The 16,663-nt window shown below is 34.4% G+C and overlaps 4 protein-coding genes across 8 annotated transcripts; 2 read left to right on the top strand and 2 right to left on the bottom strand.

The window, feature by feature from the left end:
- Positions 1-86: 86 nt before the first annotated feature.
- LOC139107903 (uncharacterized) lies at positions 87-1,817 on the top strand. Its single transcript, XM_070665786.1, has 5 exons — positions 87-280; positions 580-669; positions 770-891; positions 1,004-1,148; positions 1,235-1,817. The coding sequence occupies exons 1-5, from the start codon at positions 213-215 to the stop codon at positions 1,545-1,547; spliced, it is 738 nt and encodes a 245-aa protein (XP_070521887.1). The 5' UTR covers positions 87-212; the 3' UTR covers positions 1,548-1,817.
- A 76-nt stretch (positions 1,818-1,893) lies between these two features.
- Su(dx) (Suppressor of deltex) lies at positions 1,894-10,775 on the bottom strand. Of its 4 annotated transcripts, none has more exons than XM_070665766.1 (12): positions 10,432-10,775; positions 9,635-9,782; positions 8,629-9,057; positions 7,139-8,522; positions 6,800-7,031; positions 6,344-6,651; positions 6,012-6,254; positions 5,788-5,947; positions 5,429-5,703; positions 5,041-5,266; positions 4,882-4,978; positions 1,894-4,698 (listed from the first exon to the last, which is right to left on the bottom strand). In XM_070665766.1, exons 2-12 carry the CDS (start codon positions 9,690-9,692, stop codon positions 4,526-4,528), a joined length of 3,585 nt encoding a protein of 1,194 aa, XP_070521867.1. In that variant the 5' UTR covers positions 9,693-9,782; positions 10,432-10,775; the 3' UTR covers positions 1,894-4,525. The 4 variants fall into 4 exon arrangements, with proteins under 4 accessions (XP_070521867.1, XP_070521868.1, XP_070521870.1 ...); XM_070665767.1 differs by lacking the exon at positions 10,432-10,775 and adding an exon at positions 10,267-10,400; XM_070665769.1 differs by lacking the exon at positions 10,432-10,775 and adding an exon at positions 10,179-10,201.
- A 407-nt stretch (positions 10,776-11,182) lies between these two features.
- LOC139107900 (ceramide phosphoethanolamine synthase-like) lies at positions 11,183-12,437 on the bottom strand. Its single transcript, XM_070665783.1, has one exon. The coding sequence runs from the start codon at positions 12,435-12,437 to the stop codon at positions 11,379-11,381; it is 1,059 nt and encodes a 352-aa protein (XP_070521884.1). The 3' UTR covers positions 11,183-11,378.
- Positions 12,438-13,098: 661 nt separating this feature from the next.
- Mfs18 (major facilitator superfamily transporter 18) lies at positions 13,099-16,604 on the top strand. Of its 2 annotated transcripts, none has more exons than XM_070665779.1 (10): positions 13,099-13,241; positions 13,327-13,552; positions 13,640-14,358; positions 14,426-14,772; positions 14,848-15,021; positions 15,205-15,334; positions 15,672-15,768; positions 15,966-16,131; positions 16,209-16,367; positions 16,437-16,604. In XM_070665779.1, exons 3-10 carry the CDS (start codon positions 14,297-14,299, stop codon positions 16,574-16,576), a joined length of 1,275 nt encoding a protein of 424 aa, XP_070521880.1. In that variant the 5' UTR covers positions 13,099-13,241; positions 13,327-13,552; positions 13,640-14,296; the 3' UTR covers positions 16,577-16,604. The 2 variants fall into 2 exon arrangements, with proteins under 2 accessions (XP_070521880.1, XP_070521881.1); XM_070665780.1 differs by having other exon boundaries at positions 13,151-13,237.
- Positions 16,605-16,663: the final 59 nt, after the last annotated feature.

Here is a 16,663-nt window from a genome sequence, read left to right as displayed (position 1 = left end):
AGAGAAGATGTATCCTTTAGTTCCCCACTGGTTCCCCATTGGTTCCCCACTATTCCCACGCATAAGGGAAAATACCTTCTGATAATCTCATGATTCATGGTCCAAGGTTTCGTATTACTTTTCATCCGGCTTCAATTTCTGGCTGAACTTCGAATGTGATGCAACTTCTGTTATTTTGACGTTTGCGTGACTGTCGTTTGATCGCTTCGAAGATGTCATTCTTTGACGCATTTCGAAACTTTTTCGGCAAGGGATACCAAAATGAACCAGGCACAAACGGGTGAGATTTAGACGACTTTTATAGAAAATATTAACGTTTTATGTATATGTATAAACTTTGTCTCACGTATAAAAGGCATGGTAGTGCGCTGCGCATATACTTGGCGCGAGGCATTATCGTGCCTCTTGTTCAAAAAAATGCCCTACTAAGACCTTGATCAAACTACGTTTGTTTTATGTCTTCGTACAAGGGCAAACTTAGCAAAATTTGTTGTTTCATATTCTAAAAATGATGATATTTTTTATGTCGCAGTACTTTATAGCGCAATAAATTCAGATTATTATTGATATATGTTTTAGATTTGGCAATGCAAACTTTCGCCAAGAAAGTTTTCGGAATCCAATTTGGCAGAATGACGAAGATGATGATGACGAGATGGACAGTTTTTGGTAAAGAATATGTTTGTGCTTTTATATCAGCAAAAGTAGTTATAAAACTACTTTTTAAGAAATATTTTAATAAATTTTAATATTAATTTTTATTTCCCAGGCATACAAGCAGTGATATGCACTTCAAGATCTTTAACAATCCGATTGAAATAAGCCATTTCTTAGAATCTGAGATGCAAAACGTAATGAAGCATTTCTTTGATTTTGGTGGTAATTCTATCCGTAAGTTTGCTATAAAATTTATTATTTAGCAGATTTTGTTTATCAATTAAGCTGGAATATTTTTCTGGTTATTAAAGATGTTCTTATAAACCTGTTAATACATTTCTTATAGAGGAGAGAGCAATCTCAACAATACCATTTGAAATACCAAAGAATAATGGAGGTTTGCGGGACAAGGTGTTGAAAGCTAAAATTGATCAACCTGCTATTGCAAATGTACCATTTCATGACAAAATAGATACAGATTTAGATGGAAGGTAAAATTATAACTAATTTTTAAAATTGTTTACGATATGTTTTACAAGTATCTGTTATATCTATATATATTTAATCTGTTCCATAGCATTTCAACACAAACCTTTTCAAAAATGTGGATTAATAATGCAGAAGTACAAAAAAATCCTGCACAAAATAATGGCTCATTTGGAAAATATATTAGACGGGAAGTAATATGTAAATCTGATGGAACTATAGAGAAAAAGCAAACAATTCGAGACACAGAAGGTAATGAGAAGACAACTATGTCAACAGAAAAAGGAAACAATATGCACGTTGTTACTATTACAAAAAATAAAAGTGGTGTTCAAAAAACATCAGAAGATCTGGTTAAAATGGATAAAAATAATACAGATGAAAATGAAGATAAGTTAGTGTAAAAAACGTTAAATCTTTTAGTTCCATAAAACTGTGAAGTAAAATTACAGATGAATTAAATAATTTTAATTAAAAATGGAACTTTTCCACAAGAGATAACGTAGATAACCGAAATTTGATTCTTAATTATTTTTATGGGAAACTTTTTTCGGTTTTAGTCCAAAATTATAATTAGTAGATAAAAGGAGATATGATTTTTGTTCCTAATATGTTAAATTATGTCTCCTGTATGAGTGTAGTATGAATATTAATAAATTACATTAAAGCAGCAACGACGCCGCGTTTAATTTCTAACCATTTTCTTTATTTAATGGAATATATTCTGTACACATTTAATATATACATATATGGGTTTAATAAAATTTATAATTTATGCAAAAAATATTTTCAAGTTTACACAACCAAATCGTTTTAGAAGTATAGAGTGGTTAGAAATAAGTAGCTTGTTTTATCTCATTTTACCTGTTTTAGCATTATGTAAATTTTAATAGTTTCATATTTTTATTATAGTACCATTTACGTTTGGATTTATTTTAAATTTATATTAATTTTGAATATGTATGTTCCTGAGACAATATTCTTTTTTAAACACGCGCAATATAAAATACAAAATTATTAATTATACAACTTTTTGTACAAACAATAACAAATTCAATTAATACGTAAAAATTTTATAACCTTGCGCATGCTTATAATTTTTAAATTGCATTAGTAGTTTCGCTAAATTTTAAATTTATTTTAAATTGTATTGTACTTCTACTAAAAATAACCAGAATATCATAATATAAGAAAGACAATAAAAAGACGCGTGCATTTAATAAAATATTGAATTTAAATTACTTATAAATGATTATCGATATAAAAAACAAAAAACATACTATTAAAAATGTTAATATATTGCAATAATAGCAATATATTCAACATTTTACGAGTATGTATTTGTATCAAAAGATACTAGCGTGTCTCTTATACACGAAACTCTTTTTGAGATTTTGTTTTCTTATTACTTCAGTATTTAAATGAAAATTACATCCTGATCAATCTTAATAATTCAGGTAGATTACGAATATTTAAATAATATTCAATATCATTTATATATCTATGCAATGAATGGTTATGTTTATACCGCATAGATGTTATACATATACATAAAATATTAGTTATAAACAAATGCACAATTTTACGGTTATAATCGCACAAAATTTCCCAAATATTTCATCTTTATATATACAGGAAAATTATTTAATATTTTTAGATAATTTCGTATTGTATTTGGGAAGTAATATGCAATAAATCAATAAATCTAAATAAAATCATAATACAAACATGAGAAATATATTTAACAATAAAAATATCTGGAAATTTTTCTCTACAATAAAATTGGCCGTTTGTATATAGCAAATATTCATAACGTATATCTAAATCAGTATACTTATTAATATTTGCCACATTATATACATATAAAGAGATAACTTTAGCCACTTCCATTGTAAACTTTTTAGGATAGAACTTAAAATAATTAGTCGCCTATAAAACATTATATAAGATGTCGGACATAAGGTGTTTCTCTGAATAGTTGTGGGTAGGTAAGAGATTTTAATGCTTTACTCAACAACAATTCTGAATTTTGCCAAATGGTATACGACTTTTTGTCTTGTATTTTTATTACCCACTCATAGCTATTCGGAAGACGCCTTATATAGCGCGTTCCAAATATTGAATAAAAATAATAAGAGTTCTTAAAAATTGAATAATAAAAGGATCTTTTTTTTTAATTTTAAACTGCAATTTATCCATAAAGTCTGCATTATTGACACTGTTAAATTAATCCACGAACATATTGTATGTATTCTTTTATTATTTAATTCTTCAAGAATCTTTTTGCTGTACATATTATGTTTGCAAAAAATTTTGGAACGATATCTCTCTTCTTTCTCCCCCCCTTTTTTCTTTCTTCGTATATGTATCACGCGCGCACGCTTATGTATTTGACTTTGTGTCTACACATACATTTCATATGTACATTATATATCACGAAGACAATTTTTTAATTCTATCTGTATTTAGGCATTCAAGTATTAAAATATATAGCAGAAAGTATTACACAATATAAATTTCTGTTGTCTTCATGCAGAATTATAACTTGTACAAATATAAATAGGTAAATCACGTTAAATTTGGCTGTTAAATGACAAATGCTTCTTTTTTAATAAAAATAAACTAACTTTTAGATATTAAAATAATTTTTTTAGTTTATATATGCTACAAAGAAAGATTAAATTATACATTTTTGCTTAATTTTATAACGTATATTTATATTACTATTAATTTTATTAGAAATTTCATGTCTTATTAACTTGCAATCTCTCTTATTTCTATTCAATGTCTATGGTTAAGTTAAAAACCTCGATAAAATATGAAATATATTGAAATAAATTATAGTAGAGTGATATAGATTATTACATTATTTGCATACAACTTACGACATTTCATTTCATACAAATTTTTGGAACAATATATCTACACATCTTCAGTTATTTGCAACTTTTACAATAATAATTATAGCTGCCTCACAGATTTTGAATGTAGCATAGAATTGTTTACATCTGTTTTCATCACTAGATTAAATTTTTTGTTATCCTACAACAGTGCTCGGAATAAAATGCACATTTCGGCTCGATTCTAAATACTCCTCCTCCATACCTCCACTATAGCTCGAAGGCTAACGGCTGAGTTGCCGATCGTACGTATGACGCTATGTCACAGGAGCATTTGTATGTAACAAATGTAGTGAGACATAGCGTCACACGCGCGATCGGCAATTCAACCGATAGCCTTCGAATTATAATGGGGGAACGGAGAAGAAGGAGCATTTAGAATTAGGCTGAAATGTGCATTTTATTCCGAGTACTGTCCTATAGTAATTATACAGAAGTGTAGTTGTACCTACCACATTAATCATGAATTTATATGTTTACAATTATTCTTGGCCAAAACCTTCTGTTTCTTCAATTGCATAATTCAATTTTTCTACTAATTGGTCGTAACTTTTGTAAGGTGGTAAATCTAATCTGTTAAAACAAGTATGTGATCTTGGTAGCCAGGTATCTTTTCCGAATTTCTCTATACAAAATCTTTGTGGTCCATTGCTTCCTGTAATACAATATATGTATGTGCAAAATATAATTTTAATGATTATTTTTTTTAAATAACAATACTAATTAGTTTATTTTAAATTAATAAGCTTTTAATAAAATTTTTGATAAAATCTATATTATAATGAGACAGTTTATTATTATTTCCAACGGAAAAAAAATTTTATCTTTTGTAACTTACCCATCAATTCGGCAAATCCACCAACAGGTACGCGACAAGTACCAGTTACAAATTGCAATAATCTAGCTCTTTTTTCGCTGTCCGTTCTTGTCACAAACTGAAATACAAGCGTATTTAAATGTGATGTTATAATAAAATTCAATATTAAAAATATCTTACCTGCCAAAACCATAAGATTTGTTTACTGTTACGAGTATAATGTCTATAAATAGTATTGCGTTGCCAGTCTTCAACGTCTATCTCCTGCATACCACAAAGCATAAGCTCCAATTCACGTTCATCGAAATATTTGAGCCACTCAAGTGGTACAACTGAATTAAAACCTTCTAAAAATGCTTTTGTTTGTTCCTCTATACCCCTTGTCATTCTCCACTCTGTCATTAACCTGTTGAATATTTGCAATTAGAAATTTATCTCTCAACAAATACGCGCACGTCTATACAATCTTTAACAAAAAAGTAAAAGACGTCAAGTGTGCTGTTCGTACACTTAATAAGCGAGACACTATTATGTCTCTTGATCATATCTATTATTTAAAAAAACGTACCTGATGTATTCTTCTTTATTGTCTTCACCTACTCTAACTTTATCACCACCTTCCTTCAATTCGTGATGTATCACTTGACCAAGAATTTCGAAATCCACACTATAATATAATTCTAGGCCACATTCATCGATGTTATTTTCTTTTATCCATACGAGAGACTTGTAAAATTCCGGATCAATGGATTCTATATCTTTCATCACTAATTTTTTATTTAACATGCGCTTGTAGAAAGGCATTGTAAATCCACTATATATAAATCGGCCATGATAAAGCGCCTAAAATAATTGAAAAATAAGTTATATAAATTATAATATAAAAACAAGAACATATTCTCATTTGTAAAATAAAAAAAAACATACCATTGCAATAAATCTTCCTATAAATTTGAAATACTGCAAGTGATCAGGATTCACGTACGATGCTGGATTTATTTGTAAACTGTAATTGCTTTTATTGGCATACTCAAATAGGCAATACATCGGATTTAAAACTTCATGGCTTAATAAGAAAAACCATTCCCTGAAAATCAAAAGTATTTTAATCTCTCGCTCTTTATAACTTTTCGTATAAATTGAATTCATACCTAGATACACCTCCATAATCCAAACCTTCCTCTCCTTTAAATATTATATATAATCGTCGTCTCAGTGCAAAAGCTTCTGCGTTCATTATTTGATGATAAGAATCTTCGAACAATGTTTGCCGACTAACGCTTATCTTAATATGATTAGGCAGAGCATTAGTCTGGCATAAAAATCGAAATTGAGATAATTTCCATCGAAATGACCTTTCGTATGCTCTCGGAACACGATACGCGCCTTTCGGACTGCACAAAATAGATAAGATATATAGTTATTAAATTGTTTGATTTTATATTACGCGCACACAATTTAATGTAATATATTTGATACTAACCCTTTCGGTGCACCAGGTCTTGGATCCTGAAAGGTTGTTGTTCGTGTGTTGTGATCGACGAAATATCGGACTCCATCCTCTGTTAATCGTATTTCCCAACCGTCCGGCAACGGTGGTTCGTCCATTCCGGTTTCTTGGCCTTGTGTTCGAGGATCCTCCCATTGCGTCGTACGGTTCTTATGATTTACATAATAAACTCTTCCTTCTGGTTGTTTTCGTTTTTCCCAACCAGCCGGTAATGGTCCCAGAGCGTCATCATCATCAACCATAGACGTCGATGGGCCAGCAGAAGCTTGACCACCATGAGCCTATAGTAATATCATATATTATCAGTACAATTTTTTTTTATGTAATTTAGTTTTTTTTTATATTAAAATTATTTAACATAATAAAATACTATGTTTTTTCCTTAAATTAATTTACTTGATTTCTTTATAAATTAATCGATTTAATTACCTGAGGATAAAGGAATCGTTGATTGCCTTGCTGAACGACGTATTGTCTTTCACCTTGCCAATGTTGGAAATGTTGTAACCGTTCCGTATTTGGCCTTTGCCACGTGGTGCTTCTTGTATTATGATCAACATAATAAATTCTACCTCTTGGATCTCGACGGACTTCCCATCCGGGAGGTAAAGGCTGTGGTCTTTCCCAAGATGTACTTCGTGTATTGTGATCGACGTAATATCTAATAAAACGAAAGAGAGACATAAAACAAAAAATAATAAAAAATAAAAAAAGTTTCATAAATCTTTGATAGAAATTATAAATTAATTTAGTTGACGCATATATTACCTTCTTCCATACATATCGTATCTCATTTCCCAACCGGGTGGTAACGGTTCTTCAGAATGATTAATATCTTCAGTTAACACTACAGAAGATCCTGATTGCGTCACAGATTGCCCAGGTATGGCTGTAGCAACGGACTGATTTGGCAATGAAGCTGCAGTCTGTGGAATTCGCGGTATATTAGAACGAGAATCTGGTAACGCAACAGAAGACATGTGTTCCACAATAGGAATTGTTCGTCCATCGGTAAGAGGAATCACTGTCGATTGTTCCGATCGAAAAACTACAGCACGATTATCTGTCAATGGGACACTTGGATTTTGCTGACCGCGTGAAACTCCGAACAAATCCAAAAGCGGTGCTGCATTTATCGATTGTTCTGCACGTGAAGTTCGCAAATCTTCTTGTGGACGAATATTCGTAGATTGTTCCGACTGTTGCCTTATCGCGCGTAAATCTTCATTCGCACGAACACTCGTGGACTGGTCGGGTTGTCTCATTCCTCGTGCCAGATCTTCGGTTACACGAATGTTTGTGGATTGTTCTGGCTGTTGTCTCATTGCTCGTTGGTCCTCACTTGTCATACTTATTCGTCGAATAGTTGCAGATTGATCCGATTGCCTTGCTCCGCGCAAATCATGCATATCATCTGCCAAAAGGATATTCGTCGATTGTTCCGAACAGCATTTCATTACACGACCATCTGGAAGAGTTGCAACGATCGGTTGTTCTAACCGCAGAACACCAGCACCACCACATGTATCCACGTGCGTCGATGCATTCGTATCTGTTTGTGAAGCAGTGGAACTGTCTATATTAGAAAGTATAGATTGATCTTGTCGAGAAATTCCACGGACATCTGCACAAATCTGTTGATTAGATAGCATTGAGGAAGATTGTTCTGACCGCGGTGGGCCACGTGAATCTAATTTGATTGCAGATTGATCCGCGTTACTATAGTTATTCCATGTGTATACTCGGCCCTCTGACGAATTAGTCGACGTTGACGACTGATCTTTAACGGTCGATCTACCCGTGAAAGTTCGTACGTCTGTGGCATGCCGATTTCCTGGCGATATCATGGATTTATCTGCCACTGGAATTGCATGGCCGTTCACCAAAATACTTGTGGAAAGGCTGCTACTGCTAGCGCTACTACTGGCATTATTACCCAACGTACCATCTGTACTTGGAATTGCAGTAGAGAGTCCAACATTTTTGTTGCTATTTGCTTGACTGCTTCCACCATTATAACTGGGACTGAGGTGAATATTCGTCAAACCACGATATACAGACGGCGCGAGATTTTCTGAACTGTGTAATCTCATACGTGCGCGGACTCCACCATTGAGAATACTCCGGTTATTAATTGTATCATTTGCGGCGCCTAAAAAATAATAGTTTAATATAAAAAAATTAAAAAACAAAATATAATAATAATTGATTTTTTTAAATAAATTTTTTTTTTGTGTAATAAATTATATTGTCCTTACCATCACATTGTAATAGGCAAGATGGCTCATTAACGTTTACTGATATTTCGTTAGCGGTATCAATTCTAAGTCCATCAAACACCGTAATTAATTCACCAACTTTGCACAACTGAGAATCATGTTTGCTCTCGCTCATTAAATCGAAAGTTAATTCTAAATTTTCTAATTTTCCATTATAATGCGATAATACTTGAAACAAATTTATTCGTTTTTCTCCTATCAATGTGTCTTTGCGAAATGTACTGTGATCAAGTAATCGAAAATGCAATTGTGAATATGGTGTAACGAGTATAGTGAATTCCTCGTTCCATTTTGGCTGATATGTGGACTTTGACACTTCTGTTTTACGAGGATTTTTATCGTCGACTGAGAATTCTATGTATGGATTAGGCTTCAAAAAGGTTGAGCTTCTCAGTATTGCTCCTTCAACTAGAATAATTAAATATTATTAATACATACATAAAATACTTTTACAGAATATCCCAAACATACGTATGGAACCTTTGAGGATACATAAAATTGATTAAGACAACAATCTTATACCATTTTGCAAAATTATCAACCATTATTCAGAAAAAAAAAAAAAGTTTAGACGTAAGAGCGACAAGAAAACTGCGAGTGAGTGAGCGCAACAACGGTACTATTCGTCTGTCGCGTTTACTCACCCGTCGTTTCCTTCTCGCTCTTATGCCTAAACATTTTAATTTTTTTTTTTAATAATGGTCGATAATTTTGCAAAATGGTATAGAATTGTTGTCTTAATCAATTTTATGTATCCTCAAAGGCACCATACGTATATATTTGAGACACCCTGTAAAATTCTGTTAGCATTGTATTCATCAATAATTAATAAAAATTAATTATTTTTTATTTATTTTAAACTAAATTTTTTTTTGCCTTTTCTTTCCCTTGTTAAATTCCTTGATGCAGTTTCATATGACAACAAATTAAGAATAAATAAGCAAGAAATACACTCTACAAATATCCTAGAGCTTTTGCAACTTACTTGTAATGCTTAATTGGTGAAAACCAGGAGATGCCGCATCTTCCTCGCAATGAGACATTGTGAGATTTTATTGCGATTCAAATTACTTTTAAAGAAGTCATAATTTTCTCACTGAATCACTTTCTTGCGATGCGCACAAGTGCGGATTCTGCACAGAGATAATTTATAGGTTAACTCCTTGAGATTATTTGTGATGTACGTGTCGCTTACATAAAGCATCTATGCATTTACATAATGAAATTTGTTAATTGACTACAATCGGCGTACATTTCTCGCGTACATTAACGGCACAAAAAGTAATTTAAAAAAATATATACGATATACACATATATGTTTCAGTATATATATATATATATATATATATAAAGTATATATATGTATATATATATATGTATATATATATATATATATATATACGTTATGCCTTTGTTACACCTAAAGAACAATCAGCAGTAATTATATAACACATTCAATCCAATCCAATTTAATCTCGACGAAACCAGCGGATAAGAACTCGAAAAATACTTTGGACAGCTTGCCGTACTAATTCGCAGAGCTTCCTGGTCAGCCGCGACCCGAGACGACGACCTCGCGCTGAACTGTTATTCGCCGCTGAAAATATAATCACGTACGTGTTACGGAGCCGTAGCCGGGAATACGTCGTTCTGCGATTGTCGCGGCTGACGAGGTGCCGCTGTCACCCGACGAGTTGCAAATCCGTCCGCGACACGGTATCGCGCCCGTAGGGGAGACGGAGTGGCAGCTTCCCGGGAACGAATTATCGTTGGAATACAAACCGAATGCTCGACGGGCTGCGGGCGACGTCTCACGACACCCTCGGCGATGATCCGCCGTTCATTCCTCGCACGATCACGGGCCTTATCGCCGCGGGAGCGAGTGGAAATACTCGGGATTCGCGTTATCATCAAGCCCCCCGCTATCGGTCGGTCACCATCTTCTCGTGCGTCAAACACGGGGACACTTGTGCCGTATCACGCGAGAGCGCGGCAGCGCAGCGGCCGCAGCGGGTGGCCCTCGTGATTGAAGATCACCGCCGCGCGCGCGGCGAGATATCATCCGGCGCGGGTCCTCGCGCGCGCGACGAAACGTTACGCGAGCTATTTTCGCCAGTGCGGCGCACACATACGAGTCATGTGAGAGAAACTTCGGCGACGACGGCGACGTCTCTCGCGGTCTCGCGCCGACGAAGACAGCGCGTCCGAGCCTGCTACGAAACTGAGAAGGACGAGAGTATTCCCGAACGGCGGAAAGAGAAAGGGATAGCTTCCAAGTGCTGCCCTCTCTTTCTAATGTAACACGGAGAAGCAGGAAGTTGCCGATAGGACGCGGAGCTAACTGGCGCTGCCAACTTTTCTCTGGAAGTTACTTGAAAAATATCACTAGCGCGTCAACTGTTTAAAAATTAAGTTTTTTAACGGTTTCAACTGTTTCAAGAATGATCTGCAACAGTTTCTTTAGGAAAATAATTGTAGTTGTGCTCCTTCGGTCTTGCTTGATTCACAAGGATTTCACAAATTCTTCAATAAAACCTTTTTACATTTTCATATTATTTTTATATGTTTACATGTATGGTATGTATAAGCAGAGGATAAAATTTTGAGCAGTTATGTAGTCATTAAGATTAAAAAGTACAAAAACACAAAACGTTCGCTGTGCATGACGAAAACAAATTAATTATTACAGGTGAAAAATCGCATTCGAGAAGGAAATTAATTGTCAAACTTCAGTTTATCGATAACATTTTCACATAAGCATACGCGTTGATATAATGAAGCTCGCTGATGAAGACAAGCAGCAGTAAAACGGCGGGTAGCTGCCACCATGTAAGTCTGACGTATTCCTGTATGCGGTATCGCAGATTTCCAGGTAAAAATATCGCCAGGAGGAGGTAATCCATCATAGCGTGAAAGTTGAACATCTTCCAGACAAGAGTGATGCCGCAAAATGCAGAACTCCTGAAGACCACGGTCTGCCTATCGTATATATCTTCCCGGCTGATCAAAGGTACGTTTTGATCTTCGGTCTCCAGAAGGTCTTGGTACAGAGATATGTATCTGTTCCAAGCGAAGCTGATCAGGGAGAAGTGCAGGCCCACCATCAGTGTGTCGTAGAGTGGCGACTTCCGGCACGAGTTCGAGGACACGGTGTTGTGAGACGTCGACATGACTCGAACAGGTAAGCGCTCGTAATTAGCGCCGTCGTTCGCGTTGCGCCTGAGAAGGATGAACACCGCGACCATGAGCGCGATGCATCCGAGCCCGTCGCAAATGCCGTCAACGAAGAACCCGATTGAGCCAACGTCGGACCTCTCGCCCTGGATATTCAGTCTCGTTCTCGCCACGTGTCCGTCCAAGTTGTCCATCCAGCCCCTGACTTGAAACAACATGACGCCTAATTGCCTGCTGAAGAGAGAACTGCGGGCAATGCATCGAGCGCCTATTATGGCTATTATTACGTGAGACACGCTGATGGTACTCGGCGTTAGCCAAGTCCAGTATCGGCTGATACCCAGTAGGTAGTCAATTAGGGACGCCAGTGGGCTTAATATGTAGTGATTCGGGTGATCCAGCATCATGGCCTTCACCGTCACCGTGCAGATCGGATTCAGATCGCAGGGGACGGGGGAATGGTACGGCGACGCTCGTGTGTCATTATTGGCACGTGGGCGAATGTCATAATTCTGCACTCTGAGATAAAGCAGCATATCCATCGCGACGAAGAACAGCAGCAGGAATAATAAAAATGACAAGTAAGCTTTGTTGGCGAACGTCGGTAGAAACATCTTCTTCGTGCATCAAAATTTGTACAATCTTTTTCCTTTAATATTACGTTTTACGTTCTGCAATTTAACCGACGGTTAGATAAAATTATTCTTAATTTAATCGGCGTCTTATCGTCGCTGTTCAATTCGTTTAATTCAATAATAAGTTCAATATTTTGCCGATTAGTAGAATATTGTTTTTACTATGTAGAACTGCCGGTAAATTTCAACTCCAGCTTCATACGTGCGTGCCAGCATGCGCGCATGTGTGCTTGCGCGCGTGTGTATGTGCGTGCACGGTAAAATTTAATTAAAATACATGACAATTTTTTCAGCGTCATTAACTGTCGTGATATTTTCTCCCAACAATCTTCGTTTTCTTCTTCTAATATATTCAAACTCACAATACACGTGTATGCGGGTGCGCGCACATACACTAAAACATATTAATAACGTAATTATATGCCTCGGCGAGTAAAACGTTCGAACTGCTTTATATATTGTATAAACCGTGTGTTACTCATCGATAACTCGCTATTATCTCGCGATAACGACCATGACGTTAAAGCGTCGTCCAGACTGAGCACTGTTCATCGCCAGCACAGAGATAACTCATGATCTAACGTTATCATCGACAGGAATATCAGCTACATCATCAATTCCGTTTAATATTGATGACAGGATAAGGAATTTAATTATGACGAAAATGAGATTAAATTCAAATGCGCCTTGGACGCGAATATTATATATTTGGCGAATCAAAACGACACGGATGAAGACGGATATTCGTGTTCTTCGCTGATCTTCGAGCCGAATCACTCGTAAGTATGTATTTAAGTCGTATCAGAAGTACGTTTAATAAATGCTGCATATGAACTGTGCGCTCTTCATCACAATACGTGTTTTATAGCTTCGCTGGACGAACGGGTGGACTTGGCTCGCTTATTGGTCACATTGCGAAATCTTTCAAGAACAATACCCGACAATGCGCAAGAAATCAAGCAAAAAATAATTACGTGACAATTTCAAGACACGAAAATAAAACGAACGAATAATCAAGTCGAAGATTTGTTAAATTGAATAACGATATCTTGGATTACCTGGAGAACTTTTCGTTAAATTAATAAAATAATTTTGTACGTAAATTAATTTATATACTAATGACGAAAATCTGCAATTGGCTCATTTGCATTTTGAATAATTATTGTTTTGTTTTTTTACAGATATTTTAAATTTTTTTTTGGACGATTATACAAATGAAACGTAAAACTCATCATGACATCACGGCAATGCATCATTGTCTCATGCCTTAATTAAAGCTCTCTTTTAATATACGTTTTACAATTTAAATACTCTGTTTATTACTTAGGCAGTTTTTTTTAATTAATGTAAATTCTCAGTTAAAAAAAATTGGCTTAGTGTTTTTAAATGCAGAATTACTTTAAAAAAAGAGTACGGGTTTGTCAGAGCGTGCAAGTAAAGAGACAGAGGGAGACATAATCTTTGTTTTGTTGCAAACATAACTAATTGAAAAAAATAATTATACATATATCTTTATTATTTTGTAAAGCTATTTCTGTTAATGAATACTTCGCTGAAATTATATACACGGCATGCGCGAAGAATGTATTTTTGCTAGGAACATTAAATTCTGTTTGCGAACTTGTGTTACTGCTCCGAATCGCTCTTGCGGATTTCGAAGCGAAGAGGCATCGAAATAAACAGGTTAGCGCAGAGATCAACATGACGTGTATGGATTTTGACAGCTGGCCTGCGTATCAACAACGTTAAATATGCACATTAAAATTACGGCACATGCTGAAATAACGTCAATGAAAATCAATGCTCTAATGCAGAAATTGAACTAAAATTAGCAAACAATGCAGTTGCAAATACCGCTGGATGCTCCGTTTGACGACAGGACCACTTCATCGTGGTCTAGGTACTATTTTGACTATATATGTATACATTGTTGAAATTGGAACATAATTTTGTTTTGTTTTATATAGGAAAGAGAGACGGAAATGGTTTCTGTCACTGCTATGTGGCACATGTTTGGTATATGCTACACGTACGTCAGTTCCTTTGTTAATACCCGTTATCAGTCAAGAAAAAAATTGGTCAAAGTCAGATTCAGGCATAATATTATCAAGCTTTTTCTGGGGCTATACATTGACACAAGTAGCCAGTGGCTATATTAGTGATAAAATCGGTGGACAAAGGATATTATGGATATCTGCCCTCGGTTGGTCAGCAACAACGTTTTTAATGCCAGAAATCATAGAATTCTTTTCTGGAGATGGCACTTCAGTTTTACTTGTTGCCGCGATGAGAATGATAAATGGAGCATTCCAAGGTGAGAAAATTTTCAAACGTTATTTAGATGCACAAAAGATAATGGTGTATAATATGTTACTTATTTAACTTGCAGGAATGCATTTTCCTAGCATGATTAGCTTAATCAGTCAACGCTTGCACGAGGCAGAAAGAGCCTCCTTCTTTAGTTTATTAATATCAGGATCCGCTCTGGGCACTCTACTCACTGGGTCTTTAGGCTCTTATCTATTGGAGAATTATGACTGGATGATTGTCTTTCGAGCGTTAGGTACAATGTAGCTTATGTAAATCGATGTTAAATTAATTGAAGAATCCATAAATAAAAGATGGTAATTTTTAGACATACATAAGAATAATTTAATTAAAATTGAATGCATTTCCATGTTAATTTTATTTTAAGCAGAAATAAGCATAACAATAATAATATTGTGATGCTAATTAATTTATATAGGAAGCATGAGTTTGGCATGGACAGCTTTATTAAGCTATCACATCCTGCCTTTTAAGGAAAAAACAGCTACCAAGTTGACCACTGACTACACTTTGCCTTGGTCTAAGCTTCTGTCACAACCACCTTTCTGGTAATTATGCATGGAATATTTTCAATTTGTATAGCCTAGAAGCACAAAAAAAATTTCTATAATTAACTAGTCATAAACGCAATTAAATTAAATTGAAAAAATGTAGAAATTTCGTAGAATTAATGTTCAGTTTTTACGTTTATTATATTTTTTTCATACTAACCGAATTTTAAGATTTTTGTAATTGCGCTCACAAATAGTTTATACAAATTCTGAATTATTTAATTGTGGTAATTAATTATATAACATTGTGCAACTATAAAAACTTTTAAGTGCAATGTATTTTATACGTCAACTTTCTAATTAATTTTTATTAATTGTTAATTATGATTTTCAGGTCCTGTGTTATTGGACATGCTTGTCAAAATAATTGTTTCTTTGTGTTACTTTCATGGATGCCTACATATTTCCATGATACATTTCCTGAAGTTAAGGTAATTACATTATCTATTTTTTTATTCATTATTGATATTACAAAATATATAAAAAGAAAATTATATAAATTTCTATAATAAATATTAATAAAAAATATCTTTAATTTGTAATTACATATTAACTAAATAATTTGTAATATTAAAATAATTAATAACTTAATCAATTTTTATATTGTTATGTTAATTTCAATTTATAGGGTTGGGTCGTAAATATGGTGCCATGGCTATCGTTGGTACCTTGTACATTCTTAGGAAAAGCTTTATCGGAAGAGATAATTAAAGCCGGCTATTCCGTAACTGTGACACGGAAAACAATTCAGACAATTTGTTTCGTCATTGAAATTGGAAGTCTATTATTTTTAGGTATATCTTAATAAATTGATATTAATTAGTTGATTACATAATGACGTTTAATAATTCGTATTGTGTATATCTTGCAGCAAAAGTGGATGGTTTTCAAAGTGCAATACTTTGTCTCGTATTAATTATCGGTGGGTCAGGTTTCCACAATAACGCTATTGCTGTGAATCCCTCAGATCTCGCGCCGAAACACTCGGGCAGCGTATTCGGTTTAATGAACACCGTTGGCGCGATACCTGGTACGTATTATAATCAAAGTAATTAATAATTGCATGAGCGCTGCTAATAAATCTTTGTTCTTTTTCCAGGCTTTCTTGGTGTATATTTTTCCGGGCACATTTTACATGTAACACACAGTTGGCCTGTTGTCTTTTTATTTATAGCCGTTATCGATGCATTAGGATGCATAATGTATTTATTGTTTGGCTCAGGTCAAGCTATCATATAAATTAAAAAATAAATTTTTATCAAATGTCGATTACGTTTTGAAAAATCTTGATAAATGAGCATTGTTCTTTGTCTGTAAAAATGGATA

Source organism: Cardiocondyla obscurior, linkage group LG14, assembly GCF_019399895.1.
Source record: "Cardiocondyla obscurior isolate alpha-2009 linkage group LG14, Cobs3.1, whole genome shotgun sequence".
Lineage (NCBI taxonomy): Eukaryota > Metazoa > Arthropoda > Insecta > Hymenoptera > Formicidae > Cardiocondyla > Cardiocondyla obscurior.
Note: the sequence above shows the minus strand (reverse complement) of the source record. Positions and strands in the feature narration are given on the sequence as shown.

Excerpts from the sequence above, each read along its gene's own strand:
- Mfs18 (XM_070665779.1), top strand. The coding sequence starts at position 14,297 with ATGCAGTTGCAAATACCGCTGGATGCTCCGTTTGACGACAGGACCACT. Across the intron at positions 14,359-14,425 it reads ACCACTTCATCGTGGTCTAG|GAAAGAGAGACGGAAATGGT; the intron begins GTACTATTTTGA and ends TGTTTTATATAG. Across the intron at positions 14,773-14,847 it reads GATAAATGGAGCATTCCAAG|GAATGCATTTTCCTAGCATG; the intron begins GTGAGAAAATTT and ends TTTAACTTGCAG.
- LOC139107900 (XM_070665783.1), bottom strand. The coding sequence starts at position 12,437 with ATGTTTCTACCGACGTTCGCCAACAAAGCTTACTTGTCATTTTTATTA.
- LOC139107903 (XM_070665786.1), top strand. The coding sequence starts at position 213 with ATGTCATTCTTTGACGCATTTCGAAACTTTTTCGGCAAGGGATACCAA. Across the intron at positions 670-769 it reads GACGAGATGGACAGTTTTTG|GCATACAAGCAGTGATATGC; the intron begins GTAAAGAATATG and ends TTTATTTCCCAG. Across the intron at positions 892-1,003 it reads TTTTGGTGGTAATTCTATCC|AGGAGAGAGCAATCTCAACA; the intron begins GTAAGTTTGCTA and ends CATTTCTTATAG.